Source organism: Podarcis cretensis, assembly GCF_951804945.1.
Source record: "Podarcis cretensis genome assembly, chromosome: 14".
NCBI classification, from domain to species: Eukaryota; Metazoa; Chordata; class Lepidosauria; order Squamata; family Lacertidae; genus Podarcis; species Podarcis cretensis.
In genome coordinates, this window is record NC_137183.1 from 53,805,491 (window position 1) to 53,827,235 (window position 21,745).

Below are 21,745 nucleotides of genomic sequence, written 5' to 3' on the forward strand. Positions count from 1 at the left end.
ACTGGAAAAGGCAGGTGTGCCTGTTGCTGCCTGCAAATTGTGGCCCAAGTGGAAAGTGTTCCTTGCTGCTATAGAATAAGAATACAATCCTGTGCTCAGGCAACCCACATTTTGCATACTGTACCTATGATACAGATTGAGAAGGTGTGCGTGATACACTAAGCATAATTTGCTCCGCAAACGTTTTCTGATAGAATTTATTGTCCAGGTTTTGCTCATTATCAGAGTAGCATTTGTCACCAACAGCTGGTCATTTTATTCCTCTGGCTCTTGACTTCTGAAGTTTTAACAGGTAATCATTTCAAGTGTTGGCTAAAAGGCAGGGCTGGAGGAAGTGTAGCCCTCCAGGGGCTGTTTGGACTACATGTCCCATCATCCCTGGCCATCAGCCATGCTGACTATGGCTGATGGGAGCTGGAGTCCAATGACACCTGGAGAGCCACAGGTTTTCCACCGTTGCAGCTAGAGGTTAGGTAGAGAGTCCCAATCTGACACCAAAAAAGAATCCTGATTACCTGTTAGGGTGGTGGTCTCTCCCAGTTGCACAGCCACCTGCTGTGAATGCTGTAGATCTCTGGATTTCCTGCATCTAACGGTGTCAGCCTAGATGGTTTTTAGGAACCAGCTCCAGGGTTCATTGTTCCTAGCTTCTTGCCACAAACCAATTGTTGCATCCAAGCAAGAATTACCAATATTCTTCTTCTTCTTTCTGGGCAATTAGAATTTTTGACGGCCGGCAGCCCATGATGGCTATTCTGGATCCTGTCATGATCAAAACCATCCTGGTGAAAGAATTCTACACCCATTTCACCAACCGTCGGGTAGGTATCTGCTGGGGAACTGTCTCTGTCAAGAGAGATGGTGATGGATTTTGAATTCTTTTTAAAACTTAGACAACAGCCTGGATCTCACAGAATGTGACGCCGTGCTTTGCTCAGCCAAACTGTGGCTTGCTCAGGCATCAAAAGTGAGCAGAGCAAATTTACCATGGTTTGGCAAACCCTGATGTCAAGCCATGGTTTGATGTTGGGTTACAAACTGTGGCATGCTTTGCCTATGGTTTGCTGTTTATGTCCAAACCCAACATCCTCCCTTAACGGTGGTGTATTTTGCCACTCCAGGCCAGACATTTGCCAAGGTATAGAGATGTGAGCTATGAGCATCTAGAAAACAAAACCACTCCCATGACTGAGCAATTCTCAATGGGGCTTTTTCTGAAGGAAGCTCTTTCCCGCGCTGTGACTGTTTTGTGAGGAGTGGGGGGAATTTAAAGGGACCATCCTTTCTGACCAAGCTCTGATCCACTGATATCTGGCCACCCTACTTGCTAAACCTACTTGCAGTGCTATAATTAACTTTTCAAGGGGGGGGGGGATAGTGCTGACCTTTCAAACTACACACTCATATCTGCTTCTCATAAAAGGAAAAGATAAGCAGGCAGAAGTCTGTTGCCCCATTCAAGGTGGCAGGAAAGCATTAAGAAGTTCTTACGTAAAGAGTGCATTTGGCAGGCGTGTGGCAAAGAGATGGGGAAGCCAGCCAGATTCCCCAAAAATATTTTCCTTTCCAGCTTGCACAGTCAGCCAGAGTTCAGGTGATGCAGTGAGGCCGTGCCAATTCTTGGGTGTCATGATGGTTTAGGGAGATATCAAACAGGGGGTGAAGTGTTGGGGTGGAGGATGGGGGACAAACCAAGCTTTGCGGAAGTAAACCATGTTTCCCTCCCCCATCTGTGAGGTGGATCTTGGTTAGTTCAAACAAACCATGGCTTGGCACTTTGTTCGAATGCAGTCAGTCTCTACATTTGTAAAAAAAAAAAAAAAAAGAGAGTGTGTTTGGTGGTGACAGCTGCAACTCACTCCCAGTATTGATTTCTTGGACTGCTTAGGACTTTGGTTTGAATGGAGAACTGGACACCTCAATAATCACAGTCCCAGATGAGCAATGGAAGCGGATTCGCACCGTCCTCTCGCCCACCTTCACCAGCGGGAGGCTGAAGGAAGTAAGTCCTCAGATCAACCCATCTCTGATGCCATGTTGCCTAAGAGGTGCTTTGGGTAGATCACGGCCAGTCTTTAACTCTGTGAGTAGATCACAGTCTCTTGGGATCTGGCCACCCCTGATTTTATTCCAACTCCCTGCAATGCAGGAATCCGGCCCATGGCCATAATGAGGGCACCAAGTGGGCCTTCCTGGGGAGAGCATTCCACAAATGTTTTCGCCTTCCTCAGTTTCCCTGCCCTCCAGAAACTGTTTTAACACTGCCTTGTCTGCAAGGGAAGTTACGTGTGTAGCAAAGGATTCTGGGTTATGTTTTGGGGGCTGCTTCCAAATACCAGCTGCTGGAAGCCATGGGAGTAGCGAGGGTTCTTGCTCTCGAATCCTGCTTGCTAGATTCCTACAGGCATTTGGTCGGCCACTGTGTGCTGGTCCTGGAGGGGGGGGTTACCGTGAGGCGTGGTCAGAGTCCGGTCCCGGGCCGACGGTCTAGAGACTGTCCACCAAGGGCGAAATGGGGTCCAAAGCAAGAAGCCGGGTGTGGTCAGGAACTCTGGAAAAACAGGTCAGGGTGCTGGCAGGAACAGGTTTCCAACGTTGTTGCTCCCGCAACCTGGGACTGGGCTGACTGGCCTTTATCTCCTCTGAGGCCTAGGGTGGTCCCGCACCACATGTGACTCGCCTCTCCTGGCCTTAAGGCGAGCACTCCTCCTGAGAAAACCCAGTTCCCTCTGCCTCTCTGCCCTGAGCCTCTGGAGCTCAGGAGAGGCTGGAGGGTTACTGGACCCAGAGGCAACCTCACCTTCCCCTGACGGGGCTGGGAGAGGCGCATCTGCAGGCAATGGGTTCTCAATCACCTCCGGAGCCAGAGTGGATTCATCTGGTGTCTGCTCCTGAGGATCCGGCACAGGTGCAGGCGCTTCAGATTCAAGACCCTGCCCCAGCTCGGCCGGCCCTGGAGGCGGGGACTCCTGTGCAGGCTGAGATTCCTCTGGTTCAGCCTCTGAATCAGACTCCCAGGCCATCACACACTGTGAGGGCCGGATGCTGGACTAGGTGAGCTCTTCTTCTGTTCTGTGGTACATAATTGTTGACCCTAGGACTGCTAGCCTGGATGGTAAGGTGTGAAAAATGAGAGAGGGGGCCCCCCATCCTCCTCACTCCCTGAGAGCCCTACCTGCCCTGGGTGTCACCTTCTCAGGGCAGGACCATGAAGGGAGTGAGCAGAACTAGCAGTTGCTGACCATGCTGACCATGCCATGGCAGCCAGAGAGCTTCAAATCCAGGATTGCTGGAGCTCAAGCCTGAAGGGGCTCAGGACTGTGATTAAGCCACCCCTTCGAGGGATATGGAGGGGGCACTGGAGTGCCTCTTATGTGGGTTGAAATACAGTGGTGCCCCGCAAGACGAATGCCTCGCAAGATGAAAAACTCGCTAGGTGAAAGGGTTTTCCGTTTTTCGAGGCGCTTTGCAAGACCAATTTCCCTATGGGCTTGCTTCGCAAGACGAAAACGTCTTGCAAGTTTTTTCCCTTTTTCCCCCTTTTTCTAAGCCGCTAAGCCGCTAATAGCTGCTAAGCCGCTAATAGCGCTAATCCGCTAAGCCGCTAATAAGGGTACTTCGCAAGACGAAAAAACCGCAAGACGAAGAGACTCACAGAACAAATTAATTTTCGTCTTGCGAGGCACCACTGTATGTGAGGGCACACCCAAGGATTGAGTGGGCTGAGTTGAACCTTTGACTGAGTTGAACAAAAGGAACCCAGCTTGGGTGAGTGTGATGGCCTGGGACTCGGGCTCGGACTCGGAACCGGAGGAGTCTCGGTCTGCACCGGATCCTCTGCCTCAGGCATCATCTGAACCAAGTCTGGGGCCTGATCCTGAAGAGACCCAGTCTGCACAGGTTCCCCTGCAACAAGCAGCAGCTGGGCTGAGTCAGGGGCCTGAGCCTGCCCTGGCTCCAGATGCGGGGACTACCTCGTTCACATGCAGCTGCTCCACTACCAGTTGGGTCAGGGGAGGCTGAGGCGGCCTCTGGGTCTAGTAACCCACTGACGTCTCCTGAGCTGCAGAGACTAAGGTCTGGGAGAAGAAGAGACCTGAGTACTCGCAGGAGGAGTGCTCGCCTTCAGACAAGACAGGGAGGTGAGTCACCGGGGGATCAGAACTGCTGTTACCCCGTGAGAGATAAAACGCTCTTGGACCCTGCCCCAGGTTGCAGGAGCAACATTGCTGTTTGCCAAAACCTGCCTGAGACCCTGTGCCTGACCTTGCCTGGTTTCCTGCCTTGACCCTGTTGGACTGACTTCTCGTGGAATCTCTTGACATTGTGAAGTGGCCAATCCAAACTGCTGCTTGTTCTATCGCTCCATTTTAATGGGGTCTCTACCGCCATTCAGGTTTTTCTCTGCATTTCCAGATGCTCCCCATCATCAACCGATACGGAGGAATGCTGGCGAAGAACGTCCAAAAGAAATCGGACAATGATGAACCCATGGACATGAAAGAGTAAGTTATTTCTTGGGGGGCTGTTGGGGGGAAAGGAGCCCATTTTAGAACCAAAATTAATTCCAGGAAACTTCCAGGAGGAATTCTGAGTGCAGTCATACCTCTTGTTACGTTTGCTTCATGATACGTTTTTTCAGGTTGTGTCCCGTGGCGACCCAGAAGTACCGGAAAGGGTTACTTCCGGGTTTCGCCACTTGCGCATGCGCAGACGTGCAAAATTATGCCACGCGCATGCACAGAAGCGGCAAATCACGACCCACGCATGCGCAGACATGCAGACGTGGGTTGCGTTCCTTTCAGGTTGTGAACGGGGCTCCGGAACGGATCCCGTTCGCAACCAGAGGTACCACTGTATTCACACATTTTGCAGAATTACAAGGTTGAGTGTTTTGTGGAGTGTCTCACTGCAGAGTTCAGCAGGAGTTTGATCCCCGTATGGAAAAGCTGCGTGTTCCTGCATTGTAGGTGTCAGACTATAAGATCATCAGGATATATATCAGGATATATGAGTCTTTGGAATACATGATTGAATACGCCTCCCATGTAAAAAACGAAACAAATTTCTATAGGAAAAAATCTAGAGAAAATAATTCAAAGAAAAAGTTATATATATTCTTAGAATATATAGACACATCGTGGGGAAGTAATGCAAACAAAAAGTTAGCCTCCAGTTCAGCTTGTGCTGTTTTTAGACCCAGGAAGGAATGAGTACGATGATATTGCAGTGGTACATTGTTCTTCATTTAATTTTTTTAAGTGTATGTTTTGAAATATTAAGTATGTGGTTGCTAAATATGTTTTAATTGACGCATTTTACTATGAAAAGAAATCCATGGGAAGTCATAATTGCATTTAACAAACCTATTAAAAAGAAACAGCATAATGAAGAAAGTTAATGATGTACAATTTCCCCCAACCATTATGGAATCTTAAAAATAAACATGTAATTTTTAGATGAAGTCTTGTACAGGCTTGAGATGTATCCAATAAACAGAGCTGATTCACAGGCCAGGAAGGCCTGAGCTCATGCGGATCACGTAGCTGAGATTAAAGTCCTTGCAAGATTCATTGTGTGCTTCTTTCTGCTGAGGGTCTTCTCTGGGAGAACTTCATATGACCCACAGCCATCACATTTCCTGCGTGTTTCTTCACCTCTTCCCTTTCCCACAGTATCTTTGGTGCCTACAGCATGGACGTTGTGACCAGCACCTCGTTCAGCGTTGACATCGATTCCATGAACAACCCCAACGATCCTTTCGTCAAGAACATCAAGAAGTTCCTCAAGTTCAGTTTTCTGAGTCCATTGCTGATTCTGATAGGTAAGAGACACTTGTCTGCTAAAGTGCGCAGGCAGAGAAGTTGGGGAGAGGACCTTTTTCAGCTGGTGCACCGCATACCTTCAGGGGCAGGTTTCCAGGGGATCTCTTGCATTTAGTGGGAACAAGGAACCAAGTAATGGTCACCGCATGGCTTTGCACAGTAGGCTAAATTCCAGTGATGCAGAAGTCAAACAAAAGCCAGAAGTCTACTTCGAGAAGCAGGGCTAGGATTTATTGTTGCAGCAGTAAATGCAGTAAACTAATGTGCTTGTATCTTCCTGGATCTAGTTGCACTGGCTCCCGGTAGAGTATAGGGTCAGGTTCAAGGTGCTGGTCTTGACCTTTAAAGCCCTTTGTGGCTTAAGGCAGGGGTCTGCCCCTCAGAGGACCTTAAGGTCCATGAATAACCATAGTTTAGAGGTCCTGGGCCCTAAGGAAGTCAGACTATCCTCCACCAGGGCCAGGGCCTTTTCAGTGATGGCTCTGAGCTGATGGCATGCTCTGTCCCAGGAGACTAGGGCCCTGCAGGATTTAACCTCCTTCTGTCAGGCCTGTAAGACAGAGCTATTCCACCTGGCCTTTAATTTGAATTCAGCCTGATCTATTATTTCCCTTCTCTTCCTCCCCCCTCCCCTTTTATGAAGATCACCCGCTCTGAGACCCCACAGCTAATTCTCCCCTGGCCTCCTCGCTGGCCCAAGTAGGACCAGTTCAGCCAGCTAGCCCTGGGGATTATCTAATGCTTATTTCCCCTAAATAGATTTCTGAATTATGAATTTTATTGTTGTTCATGTTTTTATACTGTATTTTATGCTGTTTTTACAATTGTTTTAAATTATTTGTTAGCCACCCTGAGCCCAGTTCTTGAACCAGGAAGGGCGGGGTATAAATAAAAATGTATTATTATTATTATTATTATTATTATTATTATTATTATCTATAATGTGTGCTTATAAAGAGTTTAGGATTGCAGGGCTGAAACCGCATGTAAAGGGTGTTTGCACAGATAACATTGCCACGTGGTTGCCAGGTCTCAGGCTCTCTACCTGAACTGTCCAGGTTTAAGCTTCTACCTAAAGATCTCCGGGGAAAGGAGTTCTAGCTCTTGAAGAAGTAGAGAGAGAGGCGACTTTGGTCCATCGTATTCCTAGCTTTTCTGTCTCTCAAGAAGAGCTTGGCAAGATACTTTGACCGTGTCTTCTTATTAGACTGCTCCTTCGTTGTATCCTCCCAAAACGCTGTTCTGTTTGTCTCTCTTCCAGTCGTCTTCCCGTTCCTCACACCACTGCTGAATAAACTAAACTTTACCCTGTCATCTACTGCCTTCCTCGAGTTCTTTACTAATGCTGTCACAAAAATCAAGAAGGACCGTCAGAAGAACCAGCACACGGTCAGTGTGGCCCCTTCCTGAACATTGCATGTGAAAGGTCAGGTGTGTGATTGACACTCCGTTCTGTCCTGGTAACCTTTACCTCTGTCTCTGTTCCTTTGCAGGACAGAGTTGACTTTCTGCAGCTCATGGTGGACTCCCAGATTTCAGGCAACGTCTCCAGTGAAGCAAGTTCCTATAAAGGTAGATAGACAGGTGGCACCTCCAAACAGTGGCTGTGTTTTGTGTCACAGCTTGAAGGGTGTTTTCTTTACTCTGACATATCAGGGCTGTACTCCCTGTTTTGGGATTCCACCTTTACAGAGATCCTTGACATTTCTGGCCAACGCCTAGAAAAAGCGAGTGAACTAGCTCTGCTGAAGTTCATTCAAGGTGAAAACCTGAATGTTCACTTTAAAACCATTCTTTGTGTTTTTCCTGGTAGCAGGGATTGCTAGGTTTCAGAAGGCAGTAGAAGTGCCATTGCGTACATGCATACTAACAGAGCAAACCTAAGCACAACCTGGTTTCTCTTTACCTTGGCTCCAGGGAGGCTAAAAAGGTTATGCAGCCTGAATTGTGCTGGGCTTTGGGAAGCTGCCAAAGGGCGACCCCTAAGGGACCTAACCCTTTGTGATATGCGACTGGATTTAGGAATACGGCTTGGGAGCTGAGAATACGATGCTTCACACTTTCATCATCTTTTTTAATTATTATTTGTATGGCGCCTTTCCACAGTTAATAAAACAATGCTCAAGGTGGCTTACAGCATAACAAGATTTACATAATTTCAAAAATCATAAACAATAAATTTTTATTTATTTATTCAAAATTATAACAAGACATATTATCCAAAAACATATCATCCTTGTTCCCCCCCCCCCCCCATTTTTCCTCCCCCACCCCACCCCACCCCCCCACCCCACCCCCCGACTTCCCTCAGTTCCAGTCTTTGGTTTCTTTAAGAATGCTGTTTTCTGCAAGTTGTATAGATCCTCAAACTATTTAGCTGATTATTATCAATAAAAAGTTTGGTAATGTTTATTCAAAACCTGCCAAGGAGTCCAGTTTACTTTGTTGCATCTTCAGATACTTTGTAAAGGGTTCCCATTCATCCTTAAAGTCACAGTTATCCTTGTCCCGTAGCTTATATGTCAGTTTTGCCAGTTCTGCATAGTCCATCCATTTTTCTTGCCATGATTCTTTAGTTGGGGTTTCTTCAGTCGTCCATCCTTGTGCTACCAGAACTCTCGCGGCCGTTGTCGAATACATGAAGATGTTTTTCAACTTTTTTGGCAGGTCTTTCCCTACAACCCCCAACAAAAATGCCTCGGGTTTTTTTAACAAATGTTAAATGGAACATTTTCTTCAATTCGTTGTATATCATTTCCCAAAATCTTAAACAATAAATAAACCACATCAAAAAAAATGCACAACCAAATGGGAAACAATTTCCATATAAATCAAAATCCAAAACCAAGAATACAGCATTAATATCACAGTTTAAAATGGCACAGGTAAAAAATACCAGCAATTTAAACAAAAAACAAGAACAAAACAAAATGGAGCCCTCTCTGCCCAGCAGCAGCAGTGGCAGCAGTCCTTTATAGAGCCCAGGCCAGGTGTTGAGTGGCAGGACTGGGGCCCTCAGGCGCTGAGCAGGGGAGTCCTCCTGAGTGGTAGCCGCAGCAGCTGTCCTTACAGCCTGCCAGGACTATATGTCGTTTAGCTAACTAGTTACCTAAACGACAACTAGGAGGGATAGCTATAAGACATGGGGGATGGACGATGGGTGCATATTGTGCCTTTGGGACTGGAGAAGTAGGAGCAGATGTATTTTGAAATGGATTGAAATGAGGCCACAAGTGATTTTGAGACAGGTACCACATCCTGAATAGTAAGACTGTTGATCCCACCCCGATTTGTACTGACAGCTTGTTTGTAGTGTTGAGATGAAGTTGTGTTTCCCCTCCTTGTTTGCTTTCTTCTGCAGCTCTGACGGACAGAGAGATTATGGCCCAGGCCATTGTATTTATTTTTGCTGGTTACGAGACCACCAGCACCACTCTCAGCTTCTTGTCCTACTGCCTGGCCACCCACCCAGATGTGCAGCAGAAGCTGCAGGAGGAGATCGATGAGGCTCTTCCCAACCAGGTAAGAGCCTCTGTTTTGGTCTCCAAGGATGATGCTCATCAGGTCTGTCTGATGATAAATGCTTTGGCTTGGAGGGACATAGGCAAGCATGGAGAAACCTGTCTGCTGGTGGCTCATGGGACAGCCTCAAAAGCATGATGGCGGGTGGGAAAGCTGGTGGACTCCAGATCCCATCACCCCAGCCAGCATGGCCAGTGGTGATGGATCATGGGAGTTGTAGTCCAACAACATTTGGAATCCTTTGGGTTCCTCACCTCTGGTCTAGAAGGTTGACATACCAGAAGTGGAATGTGGGGAAAGCAAAGATGTTGAAGCCATCAGATAGATTTCACTGGCAGTTTTCATCCAAATTCCCAGTAACTGAGCAGGATTGCAGTACAGTGGTACCTCGGGTTAAGTACTTAATTCATTCCGGAGGTCTGTTCTTAACCTGAAACTGTTCTTAACCTGAAGCACCACTTTAGCTAATGGGGCCTCCCGCCGCTGTGCCACCGGAGCATGATTTCTGTTCTTATTCTGAAGCAAAGTTCTTAACCCGAGGTACTATTTTTGGGTTAGTGGAGTCTGTAACCTGAAGCGTCTGTAACCCAAGGTACCACTATAGTGTTAATTTTCAAGAATGGAGGTACTGGAACTGCCACCACGATTTGTGTTGGGCATGCATGGCTGCCACTCTGGACAAAGGTGGACGGGTTCAAGAGGGCAGAAACGCATTCTGCTGCTTGGTATAAAGAGATCACAGGCGAACTGGGAAAGCAAATCAAAGAAAACAAAGCAATAAAATCTGGTGGAATTTATGAAGGGGGCAAATAGGAACTGCAGAACTGAAGGCTGGAGCTTAATTTTCCTGAATCCTGCCCTTAATAAATATATGTTTGCTAAATAATCCTACCTTTCCCAGCGGACTCATCTAAGAAAGCTGTAAAATTAGGGGTCTGGGAGTTCTTGACCAGAAAAAAACAAAGCAAAGTATTTGTGTGCAAACCAAATAGTATAAATGTGGGAGGGAGGTTATATTTGTTTGTTTATCAAACATGGATTTTATTTTTCATCAGGGCCAGAAATTTGGAGGGATGGAATTCATGGAAAATGGCTGGGCAGCAACTGGGTTGTGCTTCCCCTCCCTCCCTTTCAGCCAGGCCAGGCAGTCCATGAGTGGCACTGGTGGGGAGTGTACCATTATGCCTCGTCCAGTAGTTTTTCTAATTCATGGAGGAGGAGAAGGCTACTGCAATGATCTCAGGCAGGCAAACAAGCCCCGATAAGAATTAATGAGTCTCTGGCAGTTTTATGGCATGTTTATTTACAAATCACATTGAGAGTGCGGTTCTGAGCCTGCCGCTCTTAGCAACGAGTCAGTCACTCTGAGGCTCTGCCCCTGTCACAACACGAAAGGCGCCAAAGTCCAGTATGTCCCCTATTGTACTTCTGTTGTATTTTAACCCTTTCAGCTCTTTTGGTTTGGCGAGAAGGTGGGTGGGAAACCCCCCCCCAATAACAAGAGCCCTCTGAATGCTGTTTCTCTGCTGGTTGCATAGCAACCCCCTTAATGCCATCCATCTCTTCCCCTCCCCCTGTCTGCGAACTGTCTCTGTCTGGGAACTCTTGGTGAAGGTGGGGGGAGCTAACCCCCTCCTTCATTCTTTCATCTCCAGAGTCAGACTTTGGCCCTCTCTGTACTGGCAATCCTACATCTCCAGAGCTTGAGTCTGTTAAGATATTCCGTTCCACCTTAAAAGGAACAGGCATGATTGTTGTGTGTCACATGCCTGTTTACAGTCTAGCACTGCTTGCTGGGAACTTCCGTTTTGTGTATAGCTTTTGCTTTAGCTGCTTGCTTGGACATGAAAGGGAGAAGTTATGTTTTTCCTTTGTCCTGAATAAACTGCTTGTAAATATGCTTTACATATGCCTCTTTCTGCCCTTCTGTTGCGAAGAGTTTTTTGCTGATTAGAGCGTGCTCCAGCTTCTGAAGACTTCCGAAGCTGCGGGTCACTGTGCCAAGGACCGGAGATTGCCCAGCTACCGGCCGGTGGGCTGGAGCCAGCTGGGGGCCTGCAAATTTCCCCCTTTTCCTTGGACACATCCCAACAGACTCTTCCCATGCATTCAATTCAGTCACGTCCCTGACAGCTACCAATGGCTACCAGCCATGACGGCTCTTCTCTTCCTCCACAGTCAGAGGCAGCAATACTTCTGAAAACCAGTTGCAGGAAACCATGAGAAGGAAGATGACTCTTGAGCTCATCGTTCTGCTTGTTGCTTTCCCAGGGGCATCTGGTCAGCCATTGTGATGAAGCTGATGATGATGATAATTTATTTATACCCCGTCCATCTGGATACTGGACCAGATGGGCCATTGGCCTTATGTTCCTGATGTTTTATTTCCCTCTTTTGCAGGCCACTCCCACCTACGAAACCGTCCTTCAGTTGGAGTATCTGGACATGGTGGTGAACGAAACGCTTCGGCTTTATCCTCCGGGAGGGCGGATTGAAAGGGTCTGCAAAAACACCGTGGAGATCAACGGAGTGACGATCCCCAAAGGAACAGCGATCATGATCCCTGCCTTTGTCTTGCATCGTGACCCGGAACACTGGCCGGAACCGGAGGAGTTCAGACCCGAAAGGTGCATTGCAAGGAAGGAGACTCTTCCTTCTCCCGAAATCAGCTAATAAGAAATCCTGGCGACAGGAGCAGGAAACCCAAGAGCGGGTGTGATTATTACAACACCTACACAATGCATTTATCATTGTTTGACATCTGCTGCCATGCGCTGCCATGCGGGGACTTTTTATAACCTACACCCATAAACTGTGCATGGAATTTAATTAACTGTATTGAGGGAAATGACACCTAGATGGTTTCAGCGACTGAAACATTGGCCTGGTTTTATGCCCAGCGGTTAAAAGAAGAGCTATAGGGCAGCTGGTGCCAAGCCATGAAAATGCTTGCAGAAAATGAAAGCCAAAAAGTGATATACTTCTTCCAATGTTTGGGGAGGGGGAATGATTTAATTCCTATTGATAATGGGAAAATAATTTGTCCATATTTTGCATTTACATCACTTAAAAAGGTTTACATATCCACAACATACTTGCAATACAGAAAAGAAGATTAAATTATATTTTCCTGGTGATTTCAAATGAGCTGAGCGTGAAAATATGATTAATAAGCAAGATACAACCCAGATAGAAAGTGCTTAGCTGCCATATCAAAACCTAACTAATAAGTGACATTTAATCCAACCAAAGTGTTTAATTGTGCTATAAGCATCTTTTCCCAACTTTCATCCTTTCTCCCCATTCATCTCTAGTATCTAAGCTGAATTAGTAATATCTTATTATCAAGAATAAGATGCAGGGGGCGCAGGTGGCGCTGTGGGTTAAAGCCTCAGCACCTAGGACTTGCCGATTGAAAGGTCGGCGGTTCGAATCCCTGCGGCGGGGTGCGCTCCCGCTGCTCGGTCCCAGCGCCTGCCAACCTAGCAGTTCGAAAGCACCTCCGGGTGCAAGTAGATAAATAGGGACCGCTTACCAGCGGGAAGGTAAACGGCGTTTCCGTGTGCGGCTCTGGCTCTGGCCAGAGCAGCGATGTCACGCTGGCCACGTGACCCGGAAGTGTCTCCGGACAACGCTGGCCCCTGGCCTCTTAAGTGAGATGGGCGCACAACCCCAGAGTCTGTCAAGACTGGCCCGTACGGGCAGGGGTACCTTTACCTTTACCTTTATTATCAAGAAAGAGAATCCTATTTTCATAACATTTCTTGAATCTCCAATTTCTGCCTTCCTTCATTGCTGCTGGAGCTGAGGCTGCATGTATACCGTGTCTTTGAAGCACATTCGAAGCAGATTCTCCCGTTCAAAGTATTCTGGGTACAGCAGTTTGCTAAGGGCTGCTGGGAACTGCAACTCTTGGAAGGGGAAACTACATTGCCCAGATTTCTTTGCAGGGAAAACATGTTTCAGAGTGTTTTAAAGCTACAGTATGTATGGAGCCTTAGCCACCTCCATTCATTTTGATGGGATCTATTCAAAGGTATGCATAATGACTGGTTACAACCCAATTGGAGGGGAAGAGCCATTTACACCACCTCGAGCTTTTTGCAGGAAATGGGCAAGATCAATGTAATAACGAAATATGTTTTTCCTTGAGGAATAAATCTACCCTGGGCAGCGATAGCAGTTTTCAGCCAGCAAACTCACAGCTGCAGCAACTGCTTTGAAGAACATGCCTTTTTAACCGGCCCATGGACCCCCACCACCTGCTCAGGGACTCCTGACGCCCGCTCAGTCAGGCCCTGTGCAGAGTGGGGACTGCCTTCTGTGACGCTGGCCAGCTTCCCATTGGCTGCTAGAAGCTCCTGCAGCCAATGGGAAGTTGTACATACCTCCTCTGTGCCGGAAGGAGCATCAGAAATAGGGTTTGCGCATGTGTGTGCATGTGCACTCCGGCGCACCATGGCATCTGGAGGACCGTGTACCGGCCCAAGCCACAAAAACTTTCCTGACCCCTGATCCATAGCTTGGCCAATCAAATTCCCTCTGTAATTTGATTCTCAAGCCCCAAATGGGCTTGCCCAGCAGTGGAGGAACATTAGGTGTGTTTTGCTTCCAGTATCCTTCCTCACCAGTGGCGTAGCGTGGGGGGTGCAGGGGGGGCCGGCCGCACCGGGTGCAACATCTGGGGGTTAGGGTTAGGGGGCGCAAATCCACGGGTTAGGGGGCGCAAATCCATGGGTTAGGGGGCGCAAATTACTTGCCTTGCCCCGGGTGCTGACAACCCACGCTACGCCACTGTTCCTCACCTCACACATCTCTCTTTTCCGATCTGGAAACAGGTTCAGTAAAGAGAACAGGGAAGCCATTGACCCGTACGTCTTCCTGCCCTTCGGTGCGGGTCCACGGAACTGCATAGGAATGCGCTTCGCCCTCCTGGTCTTGAAAGTGGCGATGGTGGTCTTGCTGCAACGATTTTCCTTCCGTCCCTGCAAAGAGACTCCGGTAAGCCGCAGCATTCTGTCCGTTTCGCCTTAATGCAAGGCCAACTGCTCTATTAGCACTGAATGGCTTGCTAAAACCAGATGGCTGTATACATTTTATTTCCCCCTCCACACCTCATTCCCGGGCCGGAAGAATCACACCTGTCTCTGAGCACAGGTGTGATGTGCTGACAAGGTCTCAATCATGCTGCGGCATTCTGCACTTATGGCAGCTTCTGGATAAACCCATCCCTGAAGTAACCAATTATTATGATATTTATTTTTAGCCTGCTTTTTTCCCCTGACAAGGGCTCAAGGCATTTTGCAGATAAAATAGGAACAGCTAAGAAACATTGGGAGGGGAAATCCAATCATTTTTTTAAAAAAAAACATTAATAGAATTAAATCCAGCTATATAAAGATATATTAAAACATACACATAATTACAATAAAAACAGCACAGCCTCTGCCATTTCCTTTAAAAAAGTCAGTTCCCAAATGGCTGTTGGAACAAGAAAGACTTGACATGCTGGCAGAAGGACAACAAGGAGGGAGCTAGTCCAGCTTCTTGAGGAAAGGAGTCTGAAGTGTGGGAATGTTCAGGGAAGCAGGAGAGGATATATTGTTTATTAATATCCTTCCTAGTTTGTGCTAGCAAGTTCCTTTACTTAGCAGAGTTTCACATTCCCCTTTTAAACGCACAGTGGATAACTGGTTGCAGGCTTGTGTAAGCCTTTCACTATTAGGTTCCTGGTAAGTTCTCTTAGATCCCTCTTAAAAGAATGAACACGCCACAATCTTGTGTAAAGTATATAAAAGAGGTTTACTCACATCAGATCACAGATGGATCCCTGAAGGCAGACTTAGTTACAAAGTATATACATGTGAATCTATCCCATGTGGGGATAACCCCAGTGTCCTCTGGAAGCCAACAGAGCATCTCTAGCTAAAAAGCTGCTCTAACTATGGAGGAAGTCAAAGAGAGAGAGTGTGCAGCGTGCTTTGTCCTTTTGTTACCTTGACAGGTAAGGTCACGCCCACCTCTAGTCACATGCAAATGATGTATGTCCCAGCCAGGAGGAAACAGGAAGTTTTTGACTGGCTGGACCAAACATTCCCCCACATGTCCACTCTAGGAAAACAAGGAATGTTGTACTTGACTGCTACTTATGTATCACATCCCACACAAAGTTGCTTGGGAGGAGCCAACCCCAAGAAGGCCCTCTTCTTCATCCCCACCTGTGAGGGTAGCGGGACCAAGAGAAAGGCTACCCCCAAAGAGCCCATTTGTATGAGGGAGTGTGGTTTTTCAGATCACTTGGACTTAAGCTGTGTAGGGTTCTATATAAGTCGTAAGCAGCACTGTTGAATCCATAGAGTTGGAAGAGACCCTGAACATCATCTAGTCCAGCCCCCGCCCCCAATGCAGGGATGTGCAGCTGTCCCATAGGAGGATTGAACCTGTAACCGTGGCATTAGCAACATCATGCTCTAACCAACTGAGCTATCCGTTATTCAAACCTGATGTTCCTGAGCGCTTTTGAAAGGCAGCCCCATGTAGAGAGTGTCGTGTGTGGAGGAAAACTTAAAATACGTTGCAAAGTTCCCCAGAAATAGACCAGAGGCAATTGTATCTCATCCAGCAGAGCTTTACTGATATTGAAGGCGAATGAGCATCATGGTCACTTTCAGGATTGGCACTGTCTGTAAGAAGTCCAGTTGCAGCAGACTTAACTTAAACTTCACAGTAACTTATAATAAGTTTAAACCTTAACACTATAGCATACAGACCACCACACCAGAACAAAGAGATAGAAAGAGAAAGTGAGTGAAACCCAGGCTCCTTCTGGCCTGACTATTATAGTCAACATGACCTTGACAGAAAGGATAACAGAACCAGTTTAAACCAGCTGTGCTCAGCTTCCCAGGAGTAGGCTAAACATCAGAAACCTTCTGCCTGCTTCTTTCACATAGAAAGAAACCTTCCAAGACATTCTTGAGCTAAGTAAAATAGGAAAGATCTCTAGACATCAGATCAATACTTTCTGTACTTAGAAATGCAAACTGACAGCATTACAGTAATCCAAACAGGATGCAGTTAAGGCCTGTGTCCTTGTGGCAACTCAGACATCTCAAGGAACAGGCGCAATTCATGCACTTCTGTGGCCAGGCTTTCCTGGTCCAGCAATGTCCGTAGCGTTTGATACGGCCATATTTGGACTACTGTGTCCAGTTCTGGTTAAAGGTAAAGGTAAAGGTACCCCTGCCCGTAAGGGCCAGTCTTGCTAGACTCTGGGGTTGGTGCGCCCATCTCACTCAAGAGGCCGGGGGCCAGCGCTGTCCGGAGACACTTCCGGGTCACGTGGCCAGCGTGACATCGCTGCTCTGGCCAGAGCCAAAGCCAGAGCCAGAGCCGCACACGGAAACGCCGTTTACCTTCCCGCTTGTAAGCGGTCCCTATTTATCTACTTGCACCCGGGGGTGCTTTCGAACTGCTAGGTTGGCAGGCGCTGGGACCGAACGACGGGAGCGCACCCCGCCGCAGGGATTCGAACCGCCGACCTTTCGATTGGCAAGCCCTAGGCACTGAGGCTTTTACCCACAGCGCCACCTGCGTCCCTCCAGTTCTGGTTGCCTCGCCTCAAAAAGGAGGTTGGCAAAGGTTTAGAACGGGACCGCAGAAATGATTGGGGGGATGGAGTAAATCTTTGACGAAGAAAGTCTGCAGCAGTTAGGGCTTTTTCGTTTGGAGTAAAGATGAGTTTGAGGCAAGATGATGGAAGTTTTTAAAATTATGCCTGGCATAGAGAAAGTGGATGCAGAAAAGTTTTCCTTCCTCTCTCTTAACACTAGAACTCATAGACCATGGGTAGGGAAACTTAGGCCGAGGGGCCAGATCCGGCCCAATTGCCTTCTAAATCTGGCCCACGGACGGTCCGGGAATCAGCGTGTTTTTCCATGAGTAGAATGTGTCCTTTTATTTAAAATGCATCTCTGGGTTATTTGTGGGGCCTGCCTGGTGTTTTTCCATGAGTAGAATGTGTCCTTTTATTTAAAATGCATCTCTGGGTTATTTGTGGGGCATAGGAATTTGTTCATTCCCCCACCCCAAAAAAAAATATAGTCTGGCTCCCCACAAGGTCTGAGGGACAGTGGACCAGCCCCTTGCTGAAAAGGTTTGCTGACCCCTGTCATAGACATTTAATCAAGCTGAATGCCGGAAGGTTCGGGACAGATAAAGTCCTTGTTTATGCAGCACAGAGTTAAACTGTGGAACTCCCTCCTGCAGTGACGGCCACCATCTTGGATAGCTTTTAAAGAGGGCTGGACAAATTCATGGAGGAGGAGAGGGCTATTGACAGCTGTTAGCCACAATGGCTATGTCCTGCCTCCACAGTGATGCTTCCTGGTTTCCCACAGGCATCTGATTGGCTGTGGTGAGAACATGATGCTGTCTGAGATGAGCCCCCATTGGCCTGATTCATCAGGCTCTTCTCATGCAGCATGAGGTGTGTGTGAACTTTGCAGTTGCTTCTGCTGGATCTTCCCTGCTCCATCCCACTTACTGCTCATTTTTGCTTTCTTTTGATGACAAAGATCCCCATGGAACTGGACAGCAAAGGGTTCATGAAACCGAAAAAGCCCAACATTCTGAAGCTGGTCCCCAGAGCCGTTGCTTCTCCGGAGGAATAAAGGAAGGGGAAACAGCAAAGAGGCAGAGACAGGCGCTACCTCCCTCTTTCCACACTTTGTTGCCTTCACCTCACTGAGGACTAGCGACTTGCATTGACAGAGCTGCGCAGAGGAAATCGTGCCTTTTATTTCACAGAGTTTTTACTGACCTGATAACTCTCTGTTTACTTAAGCTTATGTGATAAGCAGCAGTAAAGACTGAAGACGTATGCAATTTTTATGACCTTATCTTTAGATTTTAGAAGTTTGGGGGTTATATATGCTGCTTCTTGGCCAAAGGTCAAGGTTTCATAATTTAAAATCTTGGCAAGAAAGAAATTGCAATATGTACTGTAGCAGTAGATGTCGGTGTTTTCAGACCTGAGATCCCATTTTAACCTAAACATGGATTTGCAGGACGCATTCCTTAAGGTTTTTTTTAATCAGGTATTTGAATGACGGCCATGTTGCAGTTGTGACCCACTTTAAATCAGGCTGTGACCTTGTAGTGGATCCCCACCCATCAGTGAAAGGCAGCCTCTAGCTTCCTGTGCAACTTTGCTGCCCAGGGCTGAGGTTTGCAATGTTTTGATAGCATCCAACCGGGGCACTTTGTGGTTCTCATTCACCTCCCACATTTGCACCTCCGAGCCAGAAAATTCCCCTCTCCCTTTTCTCCAGCTCCACTCCACTAAATTCCCCATCATCTCCCCTACCTCTGTGACCCAAACACGAAGACCCATTCTCCACTCCCCAAGGCGAAGCACTGTATTCTGTACAGTGGTGCCCCGCAAGACGAACGCCTCGCAAGATGGAAAACCCGCTAGACGAAAGGGTTTTCCGTTTTGGAGGTGCTTCGCAAAATGAATTTCCTATGGGCTTGCTTCGCAAGACGAAAATGTCTTGCGAGTTCCTGCGGGGTTTTTTTTCCCTCCCCCCCCCCTTTTTCTAAGCCGCTAAGCTGCTTATCCGCTTATCTGCTAAGCCGCTAAAAGCCGCTAAGCCGCTAATAGCGCTAATCCGCTAAGCCGTCAATGGGCTTGCTTCGCAAGACGAAAAAACCGCTAGACGAAGAGAATCGCGGAACGGATTATTTTCGTCTTGCGAGGCACCACTGTACTTACCTCCCGTATGTTGCCAAGATCTTTAAGGCAGAGGTCTTCAACTTGGGTGCTCATGCTTTTGGAGGTGAGGGGAGACATCCAGATGACTCTCAGAGACAGGGCCTTCTTGGTGTTGGCCCCCTGTGTGTGCAGAACTCCCTCCATGGCTCGATCTGCCAGGCCCCCAACACCACTGACCTTTCTGTGCCACAGCACATTTTTGAATGAGGATTTTTTTTGTGATGCATTATGTCTGCTGCTGGACTGTTCAGTTTTCTGTGCCACACAGAGGCCTTCTATTCATAGATATGCATAGATATATATAGGCATAGATATACAGTACATATATAACATAAATAAATCTATGGTTTGCAACAGTTCTTTTGGTGCCTGTGGCTGAGCAATGGGTGGATCTTGAAGTCAGTGTGCCCAGGGTGTGTGACATGTGCTGGGTCCCTGAGTGTCAGACTTCGGAGAATTGCTCCCCACCCCCACCCCCCAATTGACTGTGTATCAGCGGAACAGAGCAATTAGAGTCCCTTACCAGTTTAAGAATGTTTAAGGATCAGAGCAAAAGAACAATGCAGCCATTCTCTGAATAAAGGTGCTTTACTCCTACTCCCCCTCCCCACGTTATCTTCATCACTTCCCCCTTCTTGCAACCTGATCTCGCAAGCACTGAGCCTTCTGCGTAGCAACCTTATCAGCTGTCCTTGCCTTTGGAAAGATAGGCTGGACAGTGTCAAGCGAAGCGGAGTCCATTATATCTCTCTCTCTTCCTGTTCTGCTTCTTCTAGCTGTTCCCCACTCGGCTCTGCCCAGCTGTTGTTTCCCGAACTATGCCCCTCTGCAAACCAATTCTCTAAGTCTATACTGCTCCACTATTCCTAGGCAGCCTCAGGATCCTGGTCAGGAAACAGGAAGAGGGGGAGCTTCCCACCATTCCTCTTTGGAGCTGTAATCCTCAGTCTGGTCTCTGACACTGAGCATCACTAGGGGTACCTTGTGTCTACATGCAGAGGGCCGGGAGGGCAGCTGGCAAGCCCCAGCTGTACCATCTCCATCCATCGGCCCGTGCTCTGATGTAAATCAGCGACCCAGACTTCAAGAGCAAGGGCATGCTATTAGCAGAGTGTACTGCGTATACAGAATAGGCATGAGGCTTGTGAAGTCATACTATAACTATAGATTTATTCATCATAAATCAGGACAAAGAAACATGTCGTCCGTTTCTCTCTCTCATGTTGTCTCAGAGAGAACGGGAAAAGTAAATGCTATACGCAAATGGAAGTTCCCAGCAAGCTGTGCTGGAATGCAAACAGACATGTGACATGCAACAATTCCACACGTCTGTTCCTTAAGGTGGAACGGAATTCTCAACACCTTGTGCCCCCCAACGCCTATTTGCTTGCACTCCCTGGCTGGCTATTATTTTATTGTTGATGTATTGCTTTTCTATTCTGCCTCTTCTATCTCTCCCTCTTCAGGCCTCTCCTGGTCCTGGGAGACAGTGGAGCAGGAGAGGTGGGGCAGGCAGAGGCGAAGCAACCTGCTCCAGTACCCAGAGCGGTACTTGTCTCAGGGGGCGTAGTGCATGCCCCAGGGGTGCTGCCGATCGGTGGTCAGCATGTTGTACCTTTTGAATGGTACCCAGGGCGAACCACCGCCTCCCTCAGAACGCCCCTGGGGGCAGGAGGAAGAGGCATGGATGTCCTTGACCATGCATAGGCAAACTCAGCCCTGCAGATGTTTTGGGACTACAATTCCCATCATCCATGACCACTGGTCCTGTTAGCTCGGAATGATGGGAGCTGTAGTCCCAAAACATCTGGAGGGCCGAGTTTGCCTATGCCTGTCCTTGACCGGCCTGACCAATCTCTCCCTCTCCCGCACCTGCACTTCACTCTCCAATCCTTCAGCTTCTCCTGCCTCTCTCGTCTCCTGGCTTGCACAGGCTCCCCCAGATCACCGATCCCTTCTTCCAGGTCGTTCTCCAACCCACCCTTCTCCCAGTGCCCACTCCTCTGCGTCCAGCCAGTCCCTGACACACAGTTTGCATGACACACTAAGGAAGATAATAGCACAATAAAATCCAAAACAGCAACAATTAATTGCACATCTAATCAAAATCCAATTAAAACTACTTGGTTTGATTAGCTAATGCAACAAAATGGGTGGAATGGATGCAGCGGTGTCAGCCTTTCCAAAGGCTGGTAGTCATTTACACTTCCAGCAGCTCTTTGCCACCCGTTGCCTTGGAGAACCTGCAGTAACCCCACCACCCTCAGGGGGCGCCATACCCCAGATGAAGATCAGTGCTGAGTTAGGTGGCCCAGTGGCCTGGCCTGCTGTAGGATATCTTCCCGTGTTTCTAGGCTACCCACCAGGAGATCCAAAGTCGCCGTACATTGTCTGTTTGCTCAACTCAGCCCCATGAGACCTTTTTGTGAAAGCTCTCCCACAACCAAGCTCAGAATCAGATCACCGATCCTGCCGGATGTGTTGTCAATGGCAACTCTCTTTTCCAAGGCCATATTGCAAATGGGGAATGGTTGGTGCAGACACACTTTTGAAGGTCACCCTGTTCCTCCGTTGTTTGTGTTCATCTGCCGCGTGCATGATGTGCGGCACAATCAGAAGGCGT

At 47.9% G+C, this 21,745-nt stretch overlaps 1 protein-coding gene across 1 annotated transcript in view; it reads left to right on the forward strand.

Moving 5' to 3' along the window:
- LOC307203212 (cytochrome P450 3A24-like) overlaps positions 1 to 19,478 on the forward strand; it is a 28,466-nt gene extending 8,988 nt beyond the window's left edge. Inside the window, exons 4-14 of the mRNA XM_079953866.1 lie at positions 722 to 821; positions 1,889 to 2,002; positions 4,417 to 4,505; positions 5,676 to 5,824; positions 7,087 to 7,214; positions 7,319 to 7,397; positions 9,187 to 9,347; positions 11,748 to 11,974; positions 14,186 to 14,348; positions 17,924 to 18,766; positions 19,107 to 19,478. Coding sequence (XP_079809992.1) covers positions 722 to 821; positions 1,889 to 2,002; positions 4,417 to 4,505; positions 5,676 to 5,824; positions 7,087 to 7,214; positions 7,319 to 7,397; positions 9,187 to 9,347; positions 11,748 to 11,974; positions 14,186 to 14,348; positions 17,924 to 18,019 — 1,306 coding nt within the window. The 3' untranslated portion in view covers positions 18,020 to 18,766; positions 19,107 to 19,478. The remainder of the gene's footprint in view (positions 1 to 721; positions 822 to 1,888; positions 2,003 to 4,416; positions 4,506 to 5,675; positions 5,825 to 7,086; positions 7,215 to 7,318; positions 7,398 to 9,186; positions 9,348 to 11,747; positions 11,975 to 14,185; positions 14,349 to 17,923; positions 18,767 to 19,106) is intronic.
- The last annotated feature ends 2,267 nt before the right edge of the window (positions 19,479 to 21,745 follow it).